The sequence below is a fragment of the Pezoporus occidentalis genome, unplaced genomic scaffold (assembly GCF_034315485.1).
Source record: "Pezoporus occidentalis ecotype Australia unplaced genomic scaffold, CSIRO_AGI_Poc_V1 ctg206, whole genome shotgun sequence".
Taxonomy (NCBI): domain Eukaryota; kingdom Metazoa; phylum Chordata; class Aves; order Psittaciformes; family Psittacidae; genus Pezoporus; species Pezoporus occidentalis.
In genome coordinates, this window is record NW_026913921.1 from 837,135 (window position 1) to 854,462 (window position 17,328).

A 17,328-nucleotide genomic window follows, 5' to 3' on the forward strand; every position below is an offset into this window, starting at 1 on the left:
CCATCATAGAAGGTCACCAAATTGGTCAGGCAGGATTTCCCCTTAGTGAAGCCATGCTGGCTGTCACCAAGCCCCTTGTTGATTTTCATGTGCCTTAGCATGCCTTCCAGGAGAATCTGCTCCAAGATTTTGCCAGGCACAGAGGTGAGACTGACTGGTCTGTAGTTCCCTGGGTGTCCTGGGTTCAGCAGTAGCAGTCATTTTTCCCCTTCTTGGTAGCTGGTGCAGTGCAATGTTTTGACTTTCAGCTTGGGAACAGAGCTGATAACAAGGATGTTTTGGTTTGGCCAAGGACTTTGTGAGCCTCATGCTCTGCCAGGGAGGAGGGGAGGCCAGGAGGAAGCAGAGACAGGACACCTGACCCAAACTGACCAAAGAGGTATTCCATACCACAGCACGTCATGCCCAGGAGGTAACTGGGTGTTAGCCGGAAGGGCTGGGAGACTGCAGGGTTGGAGGAGGTATCGGTCAGAGCTTGGTCGGGCTGGGGGGGCGAGTTATCGGTCGGCTGGTGGTGAGATGATGTATTCTCTTCCCTTGTTATTTCCTTTGTCATTATTATCACTGGTGGTAGCAGTAGTGATTTGTGTTATACCTTAGTTACTAAACTGTTCTTATCTCAACCCGTGGGAGTTGCATTCTTTTCGATTCTCCTCTCCGTCCCTCCGAGAGCAGGGGGTGGGCAAGAAAAGGGGGGGAAGTGAGCGAACGAATTACCTGACTGGGTTTAAACCACGACACTGGGTCATCCATTTTCCTGGTTTTGAAAATGGGGGTTATATTTCCCTTTTTCCAGTCATTGGGAACTTCACCTGACTGCCATGATTTCTCAAATATGATGGCCAGTGGCTTAGCAACATCATTTGCCAGCTCCTTCAGGACCTGCAGATGGATTTCATCAGGTCCCATGGATTTGTGCACATTCAGGTTCTTAAGATGGTCCTGACAGATATCCTCTCCTACAGTGGGCCCAAGGTCTTCATTCTCACAGTCCCTGCGTCTACCTTCTAAGACTTGGGTGGTGTTGTCAGAGCCTTTGCCAGTGAAGACCGAGGAAAAGAAGTCATTAAGTACCTCAGCCTTCTCTGAATCCAGGGTGTCCAGTTCTCCTGATAGCTTCCCGAGAGTGCCTACTTTGTCCCTAGTCTGTCTTTTATTTGTAATGTACCTGTAGAATCCCTTCCTGTTATCTTTCACATCGTATCTTGGTAATAGTTTCTTTAATCAGAGGGTAACAAGACTAAGAATGCAAAACAAAATGTTTCTCTTGGATATCTTAATTTAATAGGTTCAGTGTGCTCTTGTATTCTTTTAATAAAAATTTGGGGTTTAGTATTTGTCATGTTTATTGATTCAGTCTGTCAGACTATGCTTGTACTAATTTAAGTATAATACAGCTTCCTTTCAAAAACATATCAGGTGTTAAACAAGTGTCACAGCAATAGGTGTGTAGATAGCAAAGGAAATCAATAGTTCAACTTGTAGGTTAAGATCTTGTTAGTTTTCCTATGAAGAAAATAATACATATGACCACTTCAGTTTCTTGACTAAATGGTAATTTATTTGTGGAGGATATCTTTACAAAAAGTAATTGCTCCAATAAACACTAATGAGTGGTGTGTTTATCTTAAAAGTTACATGAACAGTTCCTGAAGGGTAGTAGGGCCAGATTAAGGTCTAAGGGTTAATCTAAAACACAACACTTTAAGACGTGGTTTCTGGTGTCAGGAGGAGTTCTTCAGTATTTATTGAACATTCTTTCTCAGTTTCCATCACATTTCTTTTGGTATTTTGTTGTCTGCTGTCCTGGGTTCAGCAGTAGCAGTCATTTTTCTCCTTCTTACTAGCTGGTGCAGTGCTGTGCTCTTGACTTTCAGCCTGGGAACAGCGCTGATAACACCGATGTTTTTAGTTGTTGCTAAGTAATGTTTACTGTGACCAAGGACTTTCTGAGTCTCATGCTCTGCCAGGGAGGAGGGGAAGCCAGAAGGAAGCAGAGACAGGACACCTTACCCAAACTAGATAAAGGGGTATTCCATACCACAGCACATCATGCCCGGTATATAAACTGAGGGCAGTTACCTAGAAGAGCTAGATCACTGCTCTGTTGTGCTGGGTATCAGTTGGTGGGTGGTGAGCAGCTGCATTCTCTTCCCTTGTTATTTCCCTTACCATTGTTACTATTGATGGCAGTAGCAGTGGTTTGTGTTATACCTTAGTTACTGGACTGTTCTTATCTCAACCTGTGGGAGTTACATTCCTTTGATTCTCCTCCCCATCCCTCTGGGAGCAGGGGGTGGAAAGCTGGGGGAGGGTGAGAGAGTGGGCTGCGTGTTTTTTTCTGGGTTGCCAACTGTGCTTAAACCATGACACTTGCTCATACAAATTATCCAGGGTTCAGTAATCAGATGAAAGATTGAGTGAAGAATTCAGGCTTTAAGGAGTGTATCTTTAGGGAATGTGTTTTCTTAGCACATTTGCCCATACTAGACCTACAAACCTGAAATCTCAGGTTTTAAGTTTGCAGTTGCATTTAAACATTTTCGAATGGCATCATTCAATTATAAGGCATTTGCTATGAGAACAGAACCAATCAAATGATTTATTTAATTTCCAGAATTAGACTTCTGACTATGCATGGCAGTTTAACAGGTAATCCTCCCAGGTACTTTAGTTGCAGGGTTACTTTCTGTCTGTCACTACATGAAGGCAAGATAAAACTTTCCATGGGTTGCTCCATCTAAACAGTAGTTCCTCAGCCACAGCTGCTGCTCTTCTCACCAGTGTTTGTATGGTTTTGTCATGAAAAAAGGAGGCGGGGGCATAAAGTCTAAAACACTTGGTGCTATATGATGGTCACACTTAGGGTATTTGATGGAGACTAAGTGGACTTAACCTGACCCTGAGCTTAACCTGTCCTGAACTTTTTGGTTGGCCGTACTTGATTCTCTGTGCCTTTCATTTTCATATGCTTTGATATCATCACTGACCTTTCAGTATCTTTTCGCTTACTGTTTTTCTTCCTCTCGATACTTTCGTGTGATATTATTGTATTTTCATGTGTTTAAACTTGTTATTTCTTCTTGCTGTTAATAGCAGTATGGTGATGTCACACAGCTGAAATGAGTAGTGTCTTCAGAGGAAGAGGTGAATCTTTTTTCAGTGCCCTCGGTCTCAAGATACTTGTCCTTACCCTGTAAGAAGTCCAGTTCTGAAAATTCTTGACCACAAGAGTTTATACAGGTGGTTCATTAGAGTTTGTCCTTAGATATACTGGGATTACCTCCTGCAGTAAATGACCCAGAGAAGAAGAAGGTAGAGTGTGGGTAGGACTGTGGGTTTTACCACCCTTTCCTTCATAGCATATAATTACAAGTCAATTTTTCACACAGTTCCTTGATTGTTCATGAGTAGTTTGGAGGCCTTGTGTATGAGCAGATCCTGGAACAGACTTTAAAGTCATGTCATAACAAGTGTCCATACGTACTGAGCTCAAATATTCAGTCATCTGTTGGCTGGGATAATTTGGAGTTTGGATGCACAAGCATTCCCTTGTGAAATTAGGGAAGTACAATGGCATGCAGAGATTATATGCACAAATTTGAATGCAGTGTTGGAAAATCTAGCCTTCACTGTCTTTTTGAATCATCCATTAAAAAGGAGTGTATGATTTTTTTTTTTTGAGACTTTAATGAAAGGCTAGATTTTATGAACCTCCAGTCTAAGGCATGTTCATAGAACTGATACACTTTTTTTTGTCTGCCTCAGAATTTCCAGTGCATACACAGCAGAAAAACAAACAAACCCAATTCTCTGTTATTTCCCTGAAAACCGAAGTCCTCTTTCCTAGCAAGATTAACTTGTCTACTAATCTTAGAGCAAGCCCTTTATTTTAATCTGTCATTGTTTTCTGACTGTGGGTTTAGCAAAGGTCAGAAAAAGAGATTCATTAAAGTGATGGCCCATTTGTTTTTCCGAAAGCACATCAGAAGATTAATACTTTGCCAAAGAAAATAAAGAAATTCAGTATTTCTTTTAATACACTTCAACTAAATAAAGTCTTGAAATCACATGACTTGACCTGAATGGGGTGTTTACAGCATAAGGTACAAGTCATATAATTTCTGCTATCTGAAAGCTGCTTAAATGAGCTCTCCTTCAGCCATGCCATTTATTCCACACCTTCAGGTGAAGTAACTCTGGTCCCTTCTCTGATGTAGAGTCATTGGAGAGCTGACTGCCAGTGTGTTTATGCAAGTCTGTTTGCTTATACAAAGATCCCATTTAAGCTTCTCCACCCAAGAAATTCATGTTGATTTTGGATAATCCCTGGGTGATTTTATTCTGTAAAATAAATAAATAAATCTTCCAAACTTGTGATGCAGCCCAGCTCTCACATAGTTTGGACTCTTACAAGTGTAGCATTTGTGTTGAGGAAACATGAACTGACACTAGGCATGGGCAATTTTATATTTATCCAGAAGGAAGATAGGATGCGTATTTCAGCTTCAGGTTACATGATGCTGAAGTTTCACCTGGTGAGTGCAGGGTCAGTCAGTGATGAGGAGAATTTGGCATGTGTCTCGCCAGACCCCACGCTGCACGCTCATTCTCCAGTGCAGCTTCTCTAGGAGTAATGCCAACTTGATTTGACTTGGCAACAAACCAGTATTTTAGAAGAAAAGTTGTGTTAAACAGCTAAAACAATTCTCTGGGGTCAGCACTGGCTGTCAGGTCTTGCTTTCATTCTGAGAGAGATTTTATGTGGATGTAACATAGGCCAGTAGATGTGGGAATCTGAGCATTCTTGCTCTGAGTGGTGCTGAGCAAGGCTGTGCTGAGGATGGTTTGGCCAAGTGCAGTAGAATGGGTCTCTGTGATCATCATCAATCATAACTAACCCATCCAATTAAAAATTGCTTCTGCAAGTTCAACTCTCCCCTGCTCCATTAAGGAAGCACCAGTGACAGGTTTGAGTTAAGTGTGCTCAAGTCCTAAACTAAAGTCTGGCCAAATGCAAGGGGGAAGTAGGTCTTATTTTCACTCTACTCTTAATCCTCACCTTTATCCTTGGGGTTCTTGCTTTGGCAACAAAACTGATTGTGAACAGGCACAACTCTGCTAAAACCAATAATAGCTATGAATGTGTTGCCCTGAATCTCTATGCTGCTATTTATTAGGTAACTAAACATCAGATTAGATATCTAGCATATTAACAACTAATGAACTGTATTTATCTAACACAGCTACCCACATTAACTTGGAAAATGTTGAGACTGGTCTAGACTGTTTTTGCTGTATTGTTTAATTGCATTACAGCTAAGTTCAGCACCTCATATAGCAGAAATTGATTTCATGTGGTGAAAAGCAGTTGTTAGTCTCCTGAGACTGAGCAATACAAATACAGGTTTGTTTTGTTTCCCGCTTGGTTTCTGGGGTTTTGCAAACCATGAGTTCTGAAGAAGATTTATAGACCTGTTTTCTCTCCTTCCTTTTGCTTTAACCTGGAAATAAGCTGAAATTATTGTAAAATCACTTATTCTCAAGAATTGAAGCTGTGAATGGAATGACAAATGTTAAAAGACGTGCTGATAAATCACTGGAGATGGCAGTGCTTGAGTAAAACAATACGGAAATGGTAGTAAATATTTACAAGGGAAAACTGACCTGCTCAACCCAACACACAGTAATGTAAATATGCTCAATGTAACATCCTCTTTCACTTGTTGCTGCATCCTGCAGGCCATTGTATTTCTAGTATTCTGTGTTTTGAGTTATATTTACCCTTAATTAGACTTGCAATGTAGACAGCCCTCTCCTACATGAGGTTGAGCTCTTGTGTAATTAAATGAAAAGGAAAGACAGCTTATGCTAAAAATAGAAATTAAGTTTAAAAAACTTGTTTTGGCCTTAGGCTTTTATTTAGAGCTTCAGAAAACAGAAAAAGCTCTTTGTTTTCTGTTACTTGTAGAAAGCATAATAAGCAAAATATTATTTCTCATCTAATTTTACATTCCTTGAGTGTGTTTTAGTAAACCCCTTTTTCATTTAGAGTAAACTACTCTGAATTGTGCCTCAGGTATGACCATTAGTAGCTTTAATAGAAATACTAGTTTAATTGAAGAACTTCTTTGTTATGACCTTTGTGTTAATAATCTAAGCTTAATAAAAAAAGCTATCATGACACATTCTAGAGCAATTATTTTGCTTCAAAAGGTTATATTTCATGCAAATGATCAAAAAAGCAATATAGTGCCAGCCTACTTAGGCTACCACTTAATATTATCACAGCCAAAACCCCAATAATTTCACAGCAGCAGCATTATTAATTATTAGTTTTTGAGGTTATTGGCCAATTGCCATCAAACTTCTTACATGTGGATTAAAAGACCAATCAGCCTTCCTAATTCGATAAGCTGTGTTCATAGTCATAGGCAGTTAACTCCATGTTTTTCTCCAAGCAGGTGCGAAACCAATTGCATCTGAAATGGATCTGTGGTGCTATGTAACTTTCTTTTACAGTAGTTTTTCAATGCATCTCCATCTTTTTAATGTATGTGCCTTTTCAGTATGTCTGCCTTATGGATAATTTCTTCCACATCTGTTTTTCGCATAGGGAACTGATGCAGAGGACATAAAAGAAGCCAAGTGGGAAGTTAAACACCTAATACTAGGTGGGCTGGTTAGGGCACCACTTCTGTTAGCTGTTCCTCATATTGCATGATTATCTAGAACCGTGAAACTCTAAGTTGGTCTTTTGTGGCTGGACTGACAATAAAAACCTGCCTAAATAAGAGTAGTTTATGTAATTGCTGGTGTTCTATGTTGACACTTATAAATTTCATATTATTCCTTCCTCCATTGGACTTTTTTGTGCATTTTTATTTTAAAACAGGAGATTTTTGAATATCTGAAGGTTCTTGGTGCATGATAACATATGTGACAGTTTGCCTTGAATGAAGGGACTTTTATTCCTAGGCAGTTTTGCTGTTGTAGGTTCTGATCTCACAATAATTTAGTCTGGATTGATTTAAGCTGATTCAATGCCTTGAGTTTGGTCTTGTTCTGAATGAAGGGGATCCAATGCTAGATGAAGTGCAGTGAAGCTTTACGTGTATCCGTATCCTTCCCTGGCTCCCTAGCTGCACATCTTCACAAGTCTTCACATCCTGTATGTGTGATTCATCAGTCTGTGTTTACCCGTGGTAATTAAAATGAAATTTTTAAGATCAGTGGGTTGGTTTATGTGTTTAATTGTTTGTTATTTCAGAATTCTCAAAAAAAAAGTGGGAAGAAAAAAAGTTGAAATTTTTGAATTTCTGTCGTTAAAACAAAACACTTTTTTTCTTCTATGTTTCAGACACAGATATTAAGGAGCTAGAGGATGTTTTTGGACTTAACGGACAAGTAGAGCATAAGCTGAACTTCCTCAAAAAGAATGTATCAAAAGATATAAAGCTGATACTGATTGCTCATTCTATTGGTTGCTACATTACACTGGAGATGATGAAGCGAGCATCAGAACTTCAGGTACATTTATCTTATAGAATGGAGTTACATTATTAGCAAAGCAGTGCATGTGCTTAGCCTGTGGGTAATGCTGTGTCTTCCCTGTGGAAGCTATTCTGCTATACACAAAATTTCAGTTAAAATCAAATAAAAACATTAATTACTAATCCAAATAGCATATAATAATGTAGCTGGATGTAAAATAAAGTCTTGACTCTGAATTTGAACCTTTAAGTCACGGAATTATAGAATGGTTTCAGTTGGAAGAGACCTTAATGATCATCTAGTTCCAACCCCCTGCCACAGGCAGGGACAACTTCTGCTAGACGAGGTTGCTCAAAGCCCTGTCCAACTTGGCCTTGAATACTACCAGAGATGGGACAGCCACAGCTTCTCTGGGCACCCTGTGCCAGTGCCTCACCACCCTCAAAGTAAAGAATTTTTTCCAAATATCTAACCTAAGTCTACTCTCTTCTACTTTTTTTCTTTTGAAATGGTGGTTTATTATAAATAATAATGGTGATATGTGGTGTATTTAGGAAATTCTTGTTGAATTCTCATCATTACATGTTTTATAAATATGAGGGTTCTTAATGACTTCTTTGCCTCAGTCTTCACTGGCAAATGCTCTGACCAAACCACCTAAGTCTTGGAAGGCAGACGCAGGGAATGTGAGAAAGAAGACCTTAGGCCCACTGTAGGAGAAGATCTGGTTGAAGACAATCTCAAGAACCTGAATGTGCAGAAGTACATGGGACCTGATGAAATCCATCTGCAGGCCCTGTAGGAGCTGGCAAATGACATTGCTAAGCCACTGGCCATCATATTTCAAAAATCATGGCAGTCAGGTGAAGTTCCCAACAACTGGAAAAAGGGTATTATAACCCCCATTTTCAAGAAGGGGAAAAAGGATGATCCAGGGAACTACAGACCACCTGCAGGTCTCTGTAGGTGGTGTGTAAATGGGTGACCTACAGGACCTACAGTCTCACCTCTGTGCCCTGCAAAATCTTGGAGCAGATTCTCCTGGAAGGCATGCTAAGGCACATGAAAATCAACAAGGGGCTTGGTGACAGCCAGCATGGCTTCACTAAGGGGAAATGCTTCCTGACCAATTTGGTGACCTTCTATGATGGGGCTACAGAATGGATGGGCAGGGGCAGAGCAGTTGATATCATCTACCTGGACTTGGGCAAAGCATTTGACAGTGTCCTGCAGGACATCCTTGTCTCTAAATTGGAGAGACATCAGTTTGATAGGTGGACCACTCGGTGGATAAAGAACTGGCTGGATGGCCACATGCAAAGAGTTGTGCTTGGTGGCTCAACGTCCAGCTGCAGACCAGTAAGGGCTGGTGTCCCTCAGGGATCAGTGTTGGGTGTGGTCTTGTTCAACATCTTTGTCAGTGACATGGACAGTGGGATTGAGTGCGCCCTCAGCATGTTTTCTGAGGACACCAAGCTGTGTGGTTCGGTTGATACGCTGGAGGGAAGGAATGCCATCCAGAGCGACCTTGACATGCTTGTGATGTGAGCTGATGCCAGCCTCATGAAGTTTAACCATGCCAAGTGCAAGGTCCTACACCTGGGTTGAAGCAATCCCAGGCACAGCTACAGGTTGGGCAGAGAAGAGATTTAGAGCAGCCCTGTGGAGAGGGACCTGGGGGTGTTGGTTGATGAGAAGCTTAGCATGAGCTAGCTTCAGTGTTCACTGGCTACCCAGAAAGCCAACTGCATCCTGGGCTGCATCAAAAGGACTGTGACCAGCAGGTCGAAGGAGGTGATCCTGCCCCTCTCCTCTGCTCTCGTGAGACCTCACCTGGAGTATTGTGTGCAGTTCTGGTGTCCTCAACATAAAAAGGACATGGAACTGTTGGAACAAGTCCAGAGAAGGGCCACGAGGATGATCAAGGGACTGGAGCACCTCCTGTATGAAGACAGGCTGAGAAAGTTGGGGCTGTTCAGCCGGAGAAGAGAAGGCTGCATGGAGACCTCATAGCATCCTTCCAGTAGCTGAAGGGGGGCTATAAGGATGCTGGGGAGGGACTCTTCCTTAGGGATTGTAGTGGTAGGGCAAGGGGTGATGGGTTAAAACTTAAACAGGGGAAGTTTATATTGGATATAAGGACAAAGTTCTTTACTGTGAGGGTGATGAGGCACTGGAATGGGTTGGCCAAGGAAGTTGTGAATGCTCCATCCCTGGCAGTTCAAGGCTGGGTTGGAGAGAGCTTTGGGTGATATGGTTTAGTGTAAGGTGTCCCTGCCCATGGCAGGGGGGTTGGAACTAGATGATCTTGGGGTCCTTCCCATCCCTAACTATTCCATGATTCTGTGGTTCTATAAACAGATCACTAAACGCTTGGGAATTACATTATGTAACTACACTAAAAATTAAGACTGGTTATGATTTTAATACTAGCGTCTTATCTCAAGGGAAGCAGATTGCTGGCTATACATGGGGAAATGTATGGAGAGAATAGTAATACAAATTCTGATGAGTACTGGTATGAAGTACATTGTTTTTAAAATTTTATACATGTTCATATATCATTGCTTCTACAACTCGGTCTTAGTTTGTGTAACCTGGTAAGTATGAGAGGTGTTACTGCATGTTCTTGTGTATCTGAACATTTTTCTTTGTCACTCTGAAGCAGTAAGAAGGCTGATGTAGGACACTGTCCTTGCACCTCTATAAATGGCCAACTGTTAGTGCTCAGTAAAAAGTCACTCTGCTAGCAGATGATGAATGAAGAATACTGAATTTTTATTCTTAAACTTTCACTCTTGCTAAATCATTGACTCTTCCTTTACATTATAATATCTTCAGTGGAAGGAAGTGCAATGTTATCGTAAGGTCTCTGTTTAATATAGGCATGAGTAGTTCCTTCCACTTCTTCATAACCGTTTCTGTTGCATGTCTAAGTTTTTTTTTTTTCCTTTAAAGAAAACAGCAACTAAAAATGTGAAACTTGAGGTTAACCGATTTCATTTTCACAGGCATATTTGACTTAATGATTATAAGCAAGGGCATTTTTTTGAGAGAACTTTTATTGCTATTTTATCTTTTCAAGAGGGAGTGCTTTAGAAAGTGTACACAGTAATTTGTCCAAAAATACCAAGTTTTCTTTGGTCAGCATCTGTACAGTCTTTATTGCACAAATGGTTTTATCTGGTTTCAATTCAGCTATAAATTGTTGAGTGATTTTTTTTTTTTTTTACACCTGGCTCACTGGATGCTGGCAGCTTGCTATTTATCAGTGTTTTGAAAAGTAGGTATCTTTGAGACAGTCTCAGACTGCATGATGCACTGTGTGCATGAAGTTAACTTATAACAAGCTACATTTAAGATGCATCTAACAATAGAAAATATTTGTGTAAGCCAGAGTGTTGTGCAACCTTTGTCCCTTTGCCAAAAATAAGTTAACTGTTAGGTTTTATAACATATGAAGTGTGATAATAAGAAACTTGTGTTTCCATCTCTCCCTTTATTTTTACTGGAATATTTGATTCCCACAAGATTTTGAGCACATGTGTGTATTTTAGTAGCTAGATTGTTTGACTTTATTTTTGTATAGTTCTTACATGATACTCTTCTATGACATGAGTTTTGGTTTTGGTCTTAAATTCTCTGCTTTAAGTGCCTTTGATTGCTTACACTTTATTATTCTGAGCCAGAGGTTAATGTGTTGTATTTATTGTACAAATAATTCAGTAAACGTTTATATTTGGAGTGTATGTTTGATTTTTGTTACCTAATTTAAACCCTTTTCACAATCTATACAAATAGAGACTAGATTGTCTCTTTCTTATACGATGATGACAGAACCTGATGCACTTGAGCTAGCATGCATAAAAAGGAGAAAGTGATATCTCTTTCTCTCTACTTCTTGGTTGCTCTTCAGCTTTTGAATGCTGCTAATTTCTTGGGGCCCTTGTGCTCTGCAGGTGTAAGGGTACTGTGGGTTTTTCTTTTTAAATCCTGTGAAATAATTCTTTCTTATTTAATGAACATAAAAATGAATTGGGAATTCCCAGTTTACCCAGGAATAAATTCAGTTTTGGACCCCGTCTATTTTCCTACTGGTTATCAGGGAGGCTTCTGTTAATGGTTTCTTCAGGAGACCCCTTAACACAAGCTTAGTCTTAGGTTGATGTCTTTAGCTAAGTCTGATTCGTAGAGAAGGGCCACACAGGTTACATTCTTATTTGTAACTAACTGGGGCTGCTGCATGTATTTGAGTACTGGGCCAGCTATGCAGTGACGTTTTTTAACTAGTTTTTAAGAGACTTTTTGGCATCTAGCAACTCCCAGGCAACACTCTGGCATAGTTCTGGGCTTGGCAGTGGCCCAGGACCATTCCCAGTAGTTAGCAAACGTCCTGTTTTGGGGCAGAGGGGAAATTCAGCCATGTGGACGCAGACCATCCTATGCCATCCTATTCAATGACAGGACCAGGCAATAGTTCCTCGCTAGTCTGTTTGCTGGTATACATCTGACTATGAATGATTCTCAGCTATCGTGGTGGAGCATCGAATCTTAGCAAGATTCATCTCTTCATGGGAAGTAGAGCACCCAGAGTTTGCCAGACTGCTAAAAAATTTTGACACTGGGAAGGAAAAACGTTAATCAGCCTTATTCTGTGGAGATGGAAAAAGGCAATAATGTACAGCTTGCTTGATGCTTGGTCTTAACCTCATAATTTTCTTTGCTTTTCATTCATGCAGCAGAACTGAAAAATGAAGCTGAGTGACAAAATTATTTTCTCAGTTGTTGGAGACTGAGCCTAATTCATAAATATGCTATATCCTTCAAGCATTCTCTTAAAAAATGCAAATCCTTACTTGGAGGATTTCCTTGTGCTTTGTTGGCCACACTACTGAATACTTCCTAAAACACTCTGTTTTATCATTAATTTAATTGAAAGATTGACACAATTCATTGCTATGAATTATTTTCAGTGAAATTCAATCAGTTACAGTATTGCTCTTTCATTTGCAGTGATGCTTTTGAAATGCCAGCCCCTTTGTGATAATAAATTAACATTTATTAATGTGGTAATAAATTAACATTTATTACTGAGTGAAACTATCATATAATGTATGCATTGCTCTTCCTATAAACATTGTTGAGGAGAAGGAGTTTAAAACCTCTGATTATGTACCAGCTTCTGTATTATATAATTCAAAACCACTCATTGCTACTGCATCACAGTGGTGCAAAAGAATATTGGATATTGCTAGAACTTGGTTGATGTCATAAATGATAGGTAACAAAGCAAAAATTGGAATAGTTACATGTGAAAATGTTCACACCTAGGAAACCCTGTCACATCATTTCTGTGCACACATTTATGTACATCTGCCTTCTCTTTCCTTCACCGTGTCCTCTTTCAAACAAATCTTTTGGTCTCTAATTTCTTTTGAGGATTCTTATGAGCATAGCAAATAACATAGTTCACATTTAATGATTGCACAAGTTTATACAGTAACATAACCATATTTTCATGTTTTTTTCTTTTGCTTGCACACAAATTGCATTCAGGTCTTTCACTTGAGGAACTACGACTTGTTCAGGGTCTGGAAATGTATGTAGCTTAGAAGGTTTCTGCAATGTGTTTTATTCTTGGTAAATCAGTACTGACTTTTACCCAGGAGGTGACTGTCCCCTAACTGAGCTTTCTTGAGTTAAGCATTTTTTCACTGCTGACTATTCGAAATTATTTTATGATGTGTAAAGTGTTGGTGGTATTCATTCCCTTTTATGAATAAATTAAACACACCTAACAGGATGTACCAGGCATTTTTTGTTAACCTTTTGAATTGCTGAAATTGGTTGTACATCCCTGCTGTTGGTTTTCTGCCTGTTTAGCCAGTTTCTAATCCACAGAAAAATGTTTCCCTCATCCCTTATTAGTATTATTAGGGGTCACAGGGATTGAATGACATCAATGGGAAGCATTTTGCTGGAGCTTTTTGAATTTAATTATTTTAGATGACGCTCCTATATGTACATTGTAGCTTTTTTTTTTTTTTTTTTTTTTAAATTTTTCAAAATATTTAGTTAAAAAAGTGAAGGAGCTTTCAGCTATAAAGCATTATTGTTATTTCTGAAGTTCGAGTTTGTCATTCCAAAGTTTCTATTGTTGCATTGTTAGTAATATGGGGTCTTTTGTTACCTTCAGTGCTCCCCTAAATCACACGTCTCTGTGACATACGTAGTCATCAGAACCAAAAGGCCATGTTCCATCTGTTGTGAACAGCTTGCTTGGAAACATTGATGGCCTACAGGTGCACAACAGGATGACAGATGTCATAACTCTGTTAGCCTGTTAGCTTTTTTTTTTTTTATTTTTCCTTTGTCTGCTTTGTCACGCTTACCTGCAGCCCTTTGCAAATCATCTTAGTGAGAGAAGACATCTCTGCACATGGCTCTTCTGACAATGACATTGATTGGGATATAAAATTTCAGACAGAGTCTTCTCTGCCATCTCTTGGCCGCGGAATTTCTGTTTTTTGGTGTGTGTGAGGAATTAACTATATATATAAGTTGTTTGTTTTAAAATAACCTTTACTAAAACAGTGAAAAATGGCAATCGATAGTTTTCATTGCAGTGTACTTGTGTATGCAACATAATATGCAATAAGTAATTACTCATGAAAAAAATAAATCTCTCAACAATGTCTATCCATAAATACCTTTTTTGCAGTAAGGTGGAATATGAAGTTTAAAACAAATTAGCTATTCCTGAATAAGTCACGTAAAACATTCTGATAATAAACCAAATGTCTTTTTCTGATACAACTTAATATATATTAAAAATAACACTTTTGAATGTATTCTAGATTCATTCTGGACATGAGTATTCATTCACCCATGAAGTTATTCGAGTATATTTCCATGTTTAGATATTCTTTCCTCAGGCTTTAATTTACCAAGTCTGTTGGGAAACAACAGTCTGTAAGTTATCAAAGCTTTTCCAAAGTTTACTGGCAGAGATAATCCTCTTTTTGAAATACAGTTTCCCAAAGACACAAGCTTCAAGTAGGTGGGTTTTATTTTGCTAGTGTTGACAAATACATAATTGGCCATCATAGCAAAAAGATCCCACCTGCTAAACAAGTTGTATTTCACATCTTTTTGTGCAATAAGAATAGTTACTTATGGGGAGGGAGGAAAAAGCATGTAAGCTGGTTTTTAATGGTTTGAAATCTCACTTGGACAAATACTAGATTCTGTCACTGCTGCCTTTCTGCCTTGAATCAAGTTGATTCTTTTGGCTCTGGTTAACACCTTGTTCCTTTCTGTTGAAGTATTTGGGAGCTCCCCATAACTTTATTGAAAGTAGAATGAGGCCATAAGAGAAAGAAACATGTCAGAATGCCTCTGCTAAGTGATTTCTTGTGATACAGAATTCAGTGCAGTGACCCATGCGTGTTAATAATTCAGTTTCAGTTGCATTGAAAGCTTGATTATGAATTTGGGAAGCACTTTCGTAATGTTAGGAAAGAGAATAGTCACAATGTTTTTAAATATGGCTATTTCTACAAGAAAACAAAATTCTTTAGTCTAGAATTACTGGAAATCCACAGGGACTATGAGACTGTGAGATTAAAAGAGGGAGATTTTTTTTCAACAGTGTAGGAACTACTAAGCATGTCTGACCTTTGAGATAATAACGGGGTCTTTTCAGCAGTATGAATGGATGAGGGAAAGACTGCATGAAGGCAATAACATTTGTTCAGTTTCTATTTTGCTGAGATTAGAACCTGAGTATGTAATCCAAGACTGTACTGCATCATTACAGAAAACATCTGAAAAGACACTAATTTAGCAGGTTCTGACTTCCTTACTGCATTTTGGAAGTAGAAGAAAAATGAAAATATAAACACATGAAATAAACAGGAATATAAACATTTATTCCATTTTTGAAAGTTTTATTTAACATAATAGCATCTAATTCAAATGTTGCTTACCTAAATTAGATGACAGATGTTTAAACAGTAGTTTAAACAAAGTCAGTTTACAGAGCCATTGTGTAGGTAAGTTAACTTCTGATGATTATGAAGTTTAAAAAAGTTTAGTGAACAAATTTATTTTTTACCACCTTGAATGCTCTCTTGAGAAAGTAAGCTTATGTCAGATCTTTAGAAAAGTACAGTGAGGCTGCGTAAAATAGCAGAATAGCCAGAACAGTTCTGAAGAGAGATGATGTGTTCTCTCATATAGAGGATTATACTCTGTATACCTGTGTCCAAAGCACAGCATAAACAACAGCACAGTGGAAGAATGAATAAATGTCCTTGGGTTGTGCAGCCTTGTTTTGATTTGTCCTTGCTAAGACCTGTTTGCTCTTGGTGCCTTAATGGATTGCAGTAGTGAGTGGAATATGAATATGTGGTTATGTCTAGCAGTAGGGATCATGATCTGGAGAAACAGAATGGAGAAACACTATGTTTATATTAACTTCATGTTGCTTTCAGGCTTAAATGATAAAGTGCAAAAAATCTCCATAAAACTTAAAATGAGTAAAAGACAATAACACAGACCAAATAACAACATCTGCAAAATTATTATGCAAGAAAAAAATAGATGGCTATATGTAGCAGACCTCAGAAGGGATTTGGTGCACATTTTAAAGAAACACGTATCTTGTGAAGAGAGCTGTGAATTTCTAGGCCATGATACAGAACTAAACTGGGTCTAATGTATTTTTCATCTTCAGTGCATCCATCCAGATAGATGAGCTACATACTAAAAAAAAACAAAGCAAACATCAGTGGGCTGATACACACGCACATTCGTCCCCCTGTAAGTGTTGCAGAAGCAAAAAAAAAGACTCTTAACATGGTTTTGCACGGATTTAATAATGAGTTTTAAGTTCAGCTGCCTTCACTGAGATGTGTGTTAATTTAACTTCATGGATGTTTTAAGTTGGTCATTGAATTGGACTATTGCTATAATATGTATTTGTGGGAGTTCTTTCTATCAAATTCTAATAGTTAGCAAGTCCTTGTGAGTATATACAAGGAAGCACAGGTGGTCTAAGCCAGCAGTTAGACCAAAATTTGGTTTAGCTGACAGTATATACATTGTAGAGTCTGCATAATCCACCTTGCAACAGATGACAAAGTTCTGATGAGTGTGTTCTCTCAGTGACACCTCAGGCAATATCAGTAAATCTAGTGGAATAGGCAGTAAAGCAGGAAATATGAACTTGGTGCACATGAAACATTATGCAGGTCTCTTACATGGAAAAAGCAAGAAGGCAGATGATTTATTAAACCTGACCGACCAAAATAAGTAAGACACTGTATCTTTGAAGCATCAAGGGTGTTTCTGCAAAGAGTTGTGGAGAGATTTTTTAGTATTTCTTTAAGGAAAAAAAGAAAACAACGTTCATATGAAAACCTAAGACAGACCCTTTTCTTGTTGGGGTGGGAGGCTGCAAAGTGAAGAGCAATAGTGGGTGAGTTAATGGCAAAAAAAGATTTGTTAGAGAAATACTGACTTTTGACTGAGACTCATAAAAGGCCACCAGCCTGAATTTAAAAGCTCAGCAAAACTTCAGAATGCCATCAGTGAAAAGCTGGTAACTGTGGAATGGTGTTCAGAGTGTCAGCTCACCCAAGAGACCATTATTTTCACTGGCTTGATGACAGACTGTAATCCTAATGGTCGCAGTCATATTCTTTTCTACCTCTTCCCACCAAAAACAAGCCTAAAAAAAAAAAAAAAAAATCTCTTTAGGGAGAGGAGTGGACCTTTCTCCATGTTAAGAATATAATTTTTGTCACAGAAAATTAGCTTCAAGCCAGAGTG

The 17,328-nt window shown here is 38.9% G+C and overlaps 1 protein-coding gene across 3 annotated transcripts in view; it reads left to right on the plus strand.

Annotated features, from left to right (window-relative positions):
• LDAH (lipid droplet associated hydrolase) overlaps window positions 1-17,328 on the plus strand; it is a 126,790-nt gene that overhangs the window by 47,269 nt on the left and 62,193 nt on the right. For all 3 annotated transcript variants that reach the window (XM_062618903.1, XM_062618901.1, XM_062618902.1), the window contains one exon: window positions 7,361-7,530. In XM_062618903.1, coding sequence (XP_062474887.1) covers window positions 7,361-7,530 — 170 coding nt within the window. The remainder of the gene's footprint in view (window positions 1-7,360; window positions 7,531-17,328) is intronic.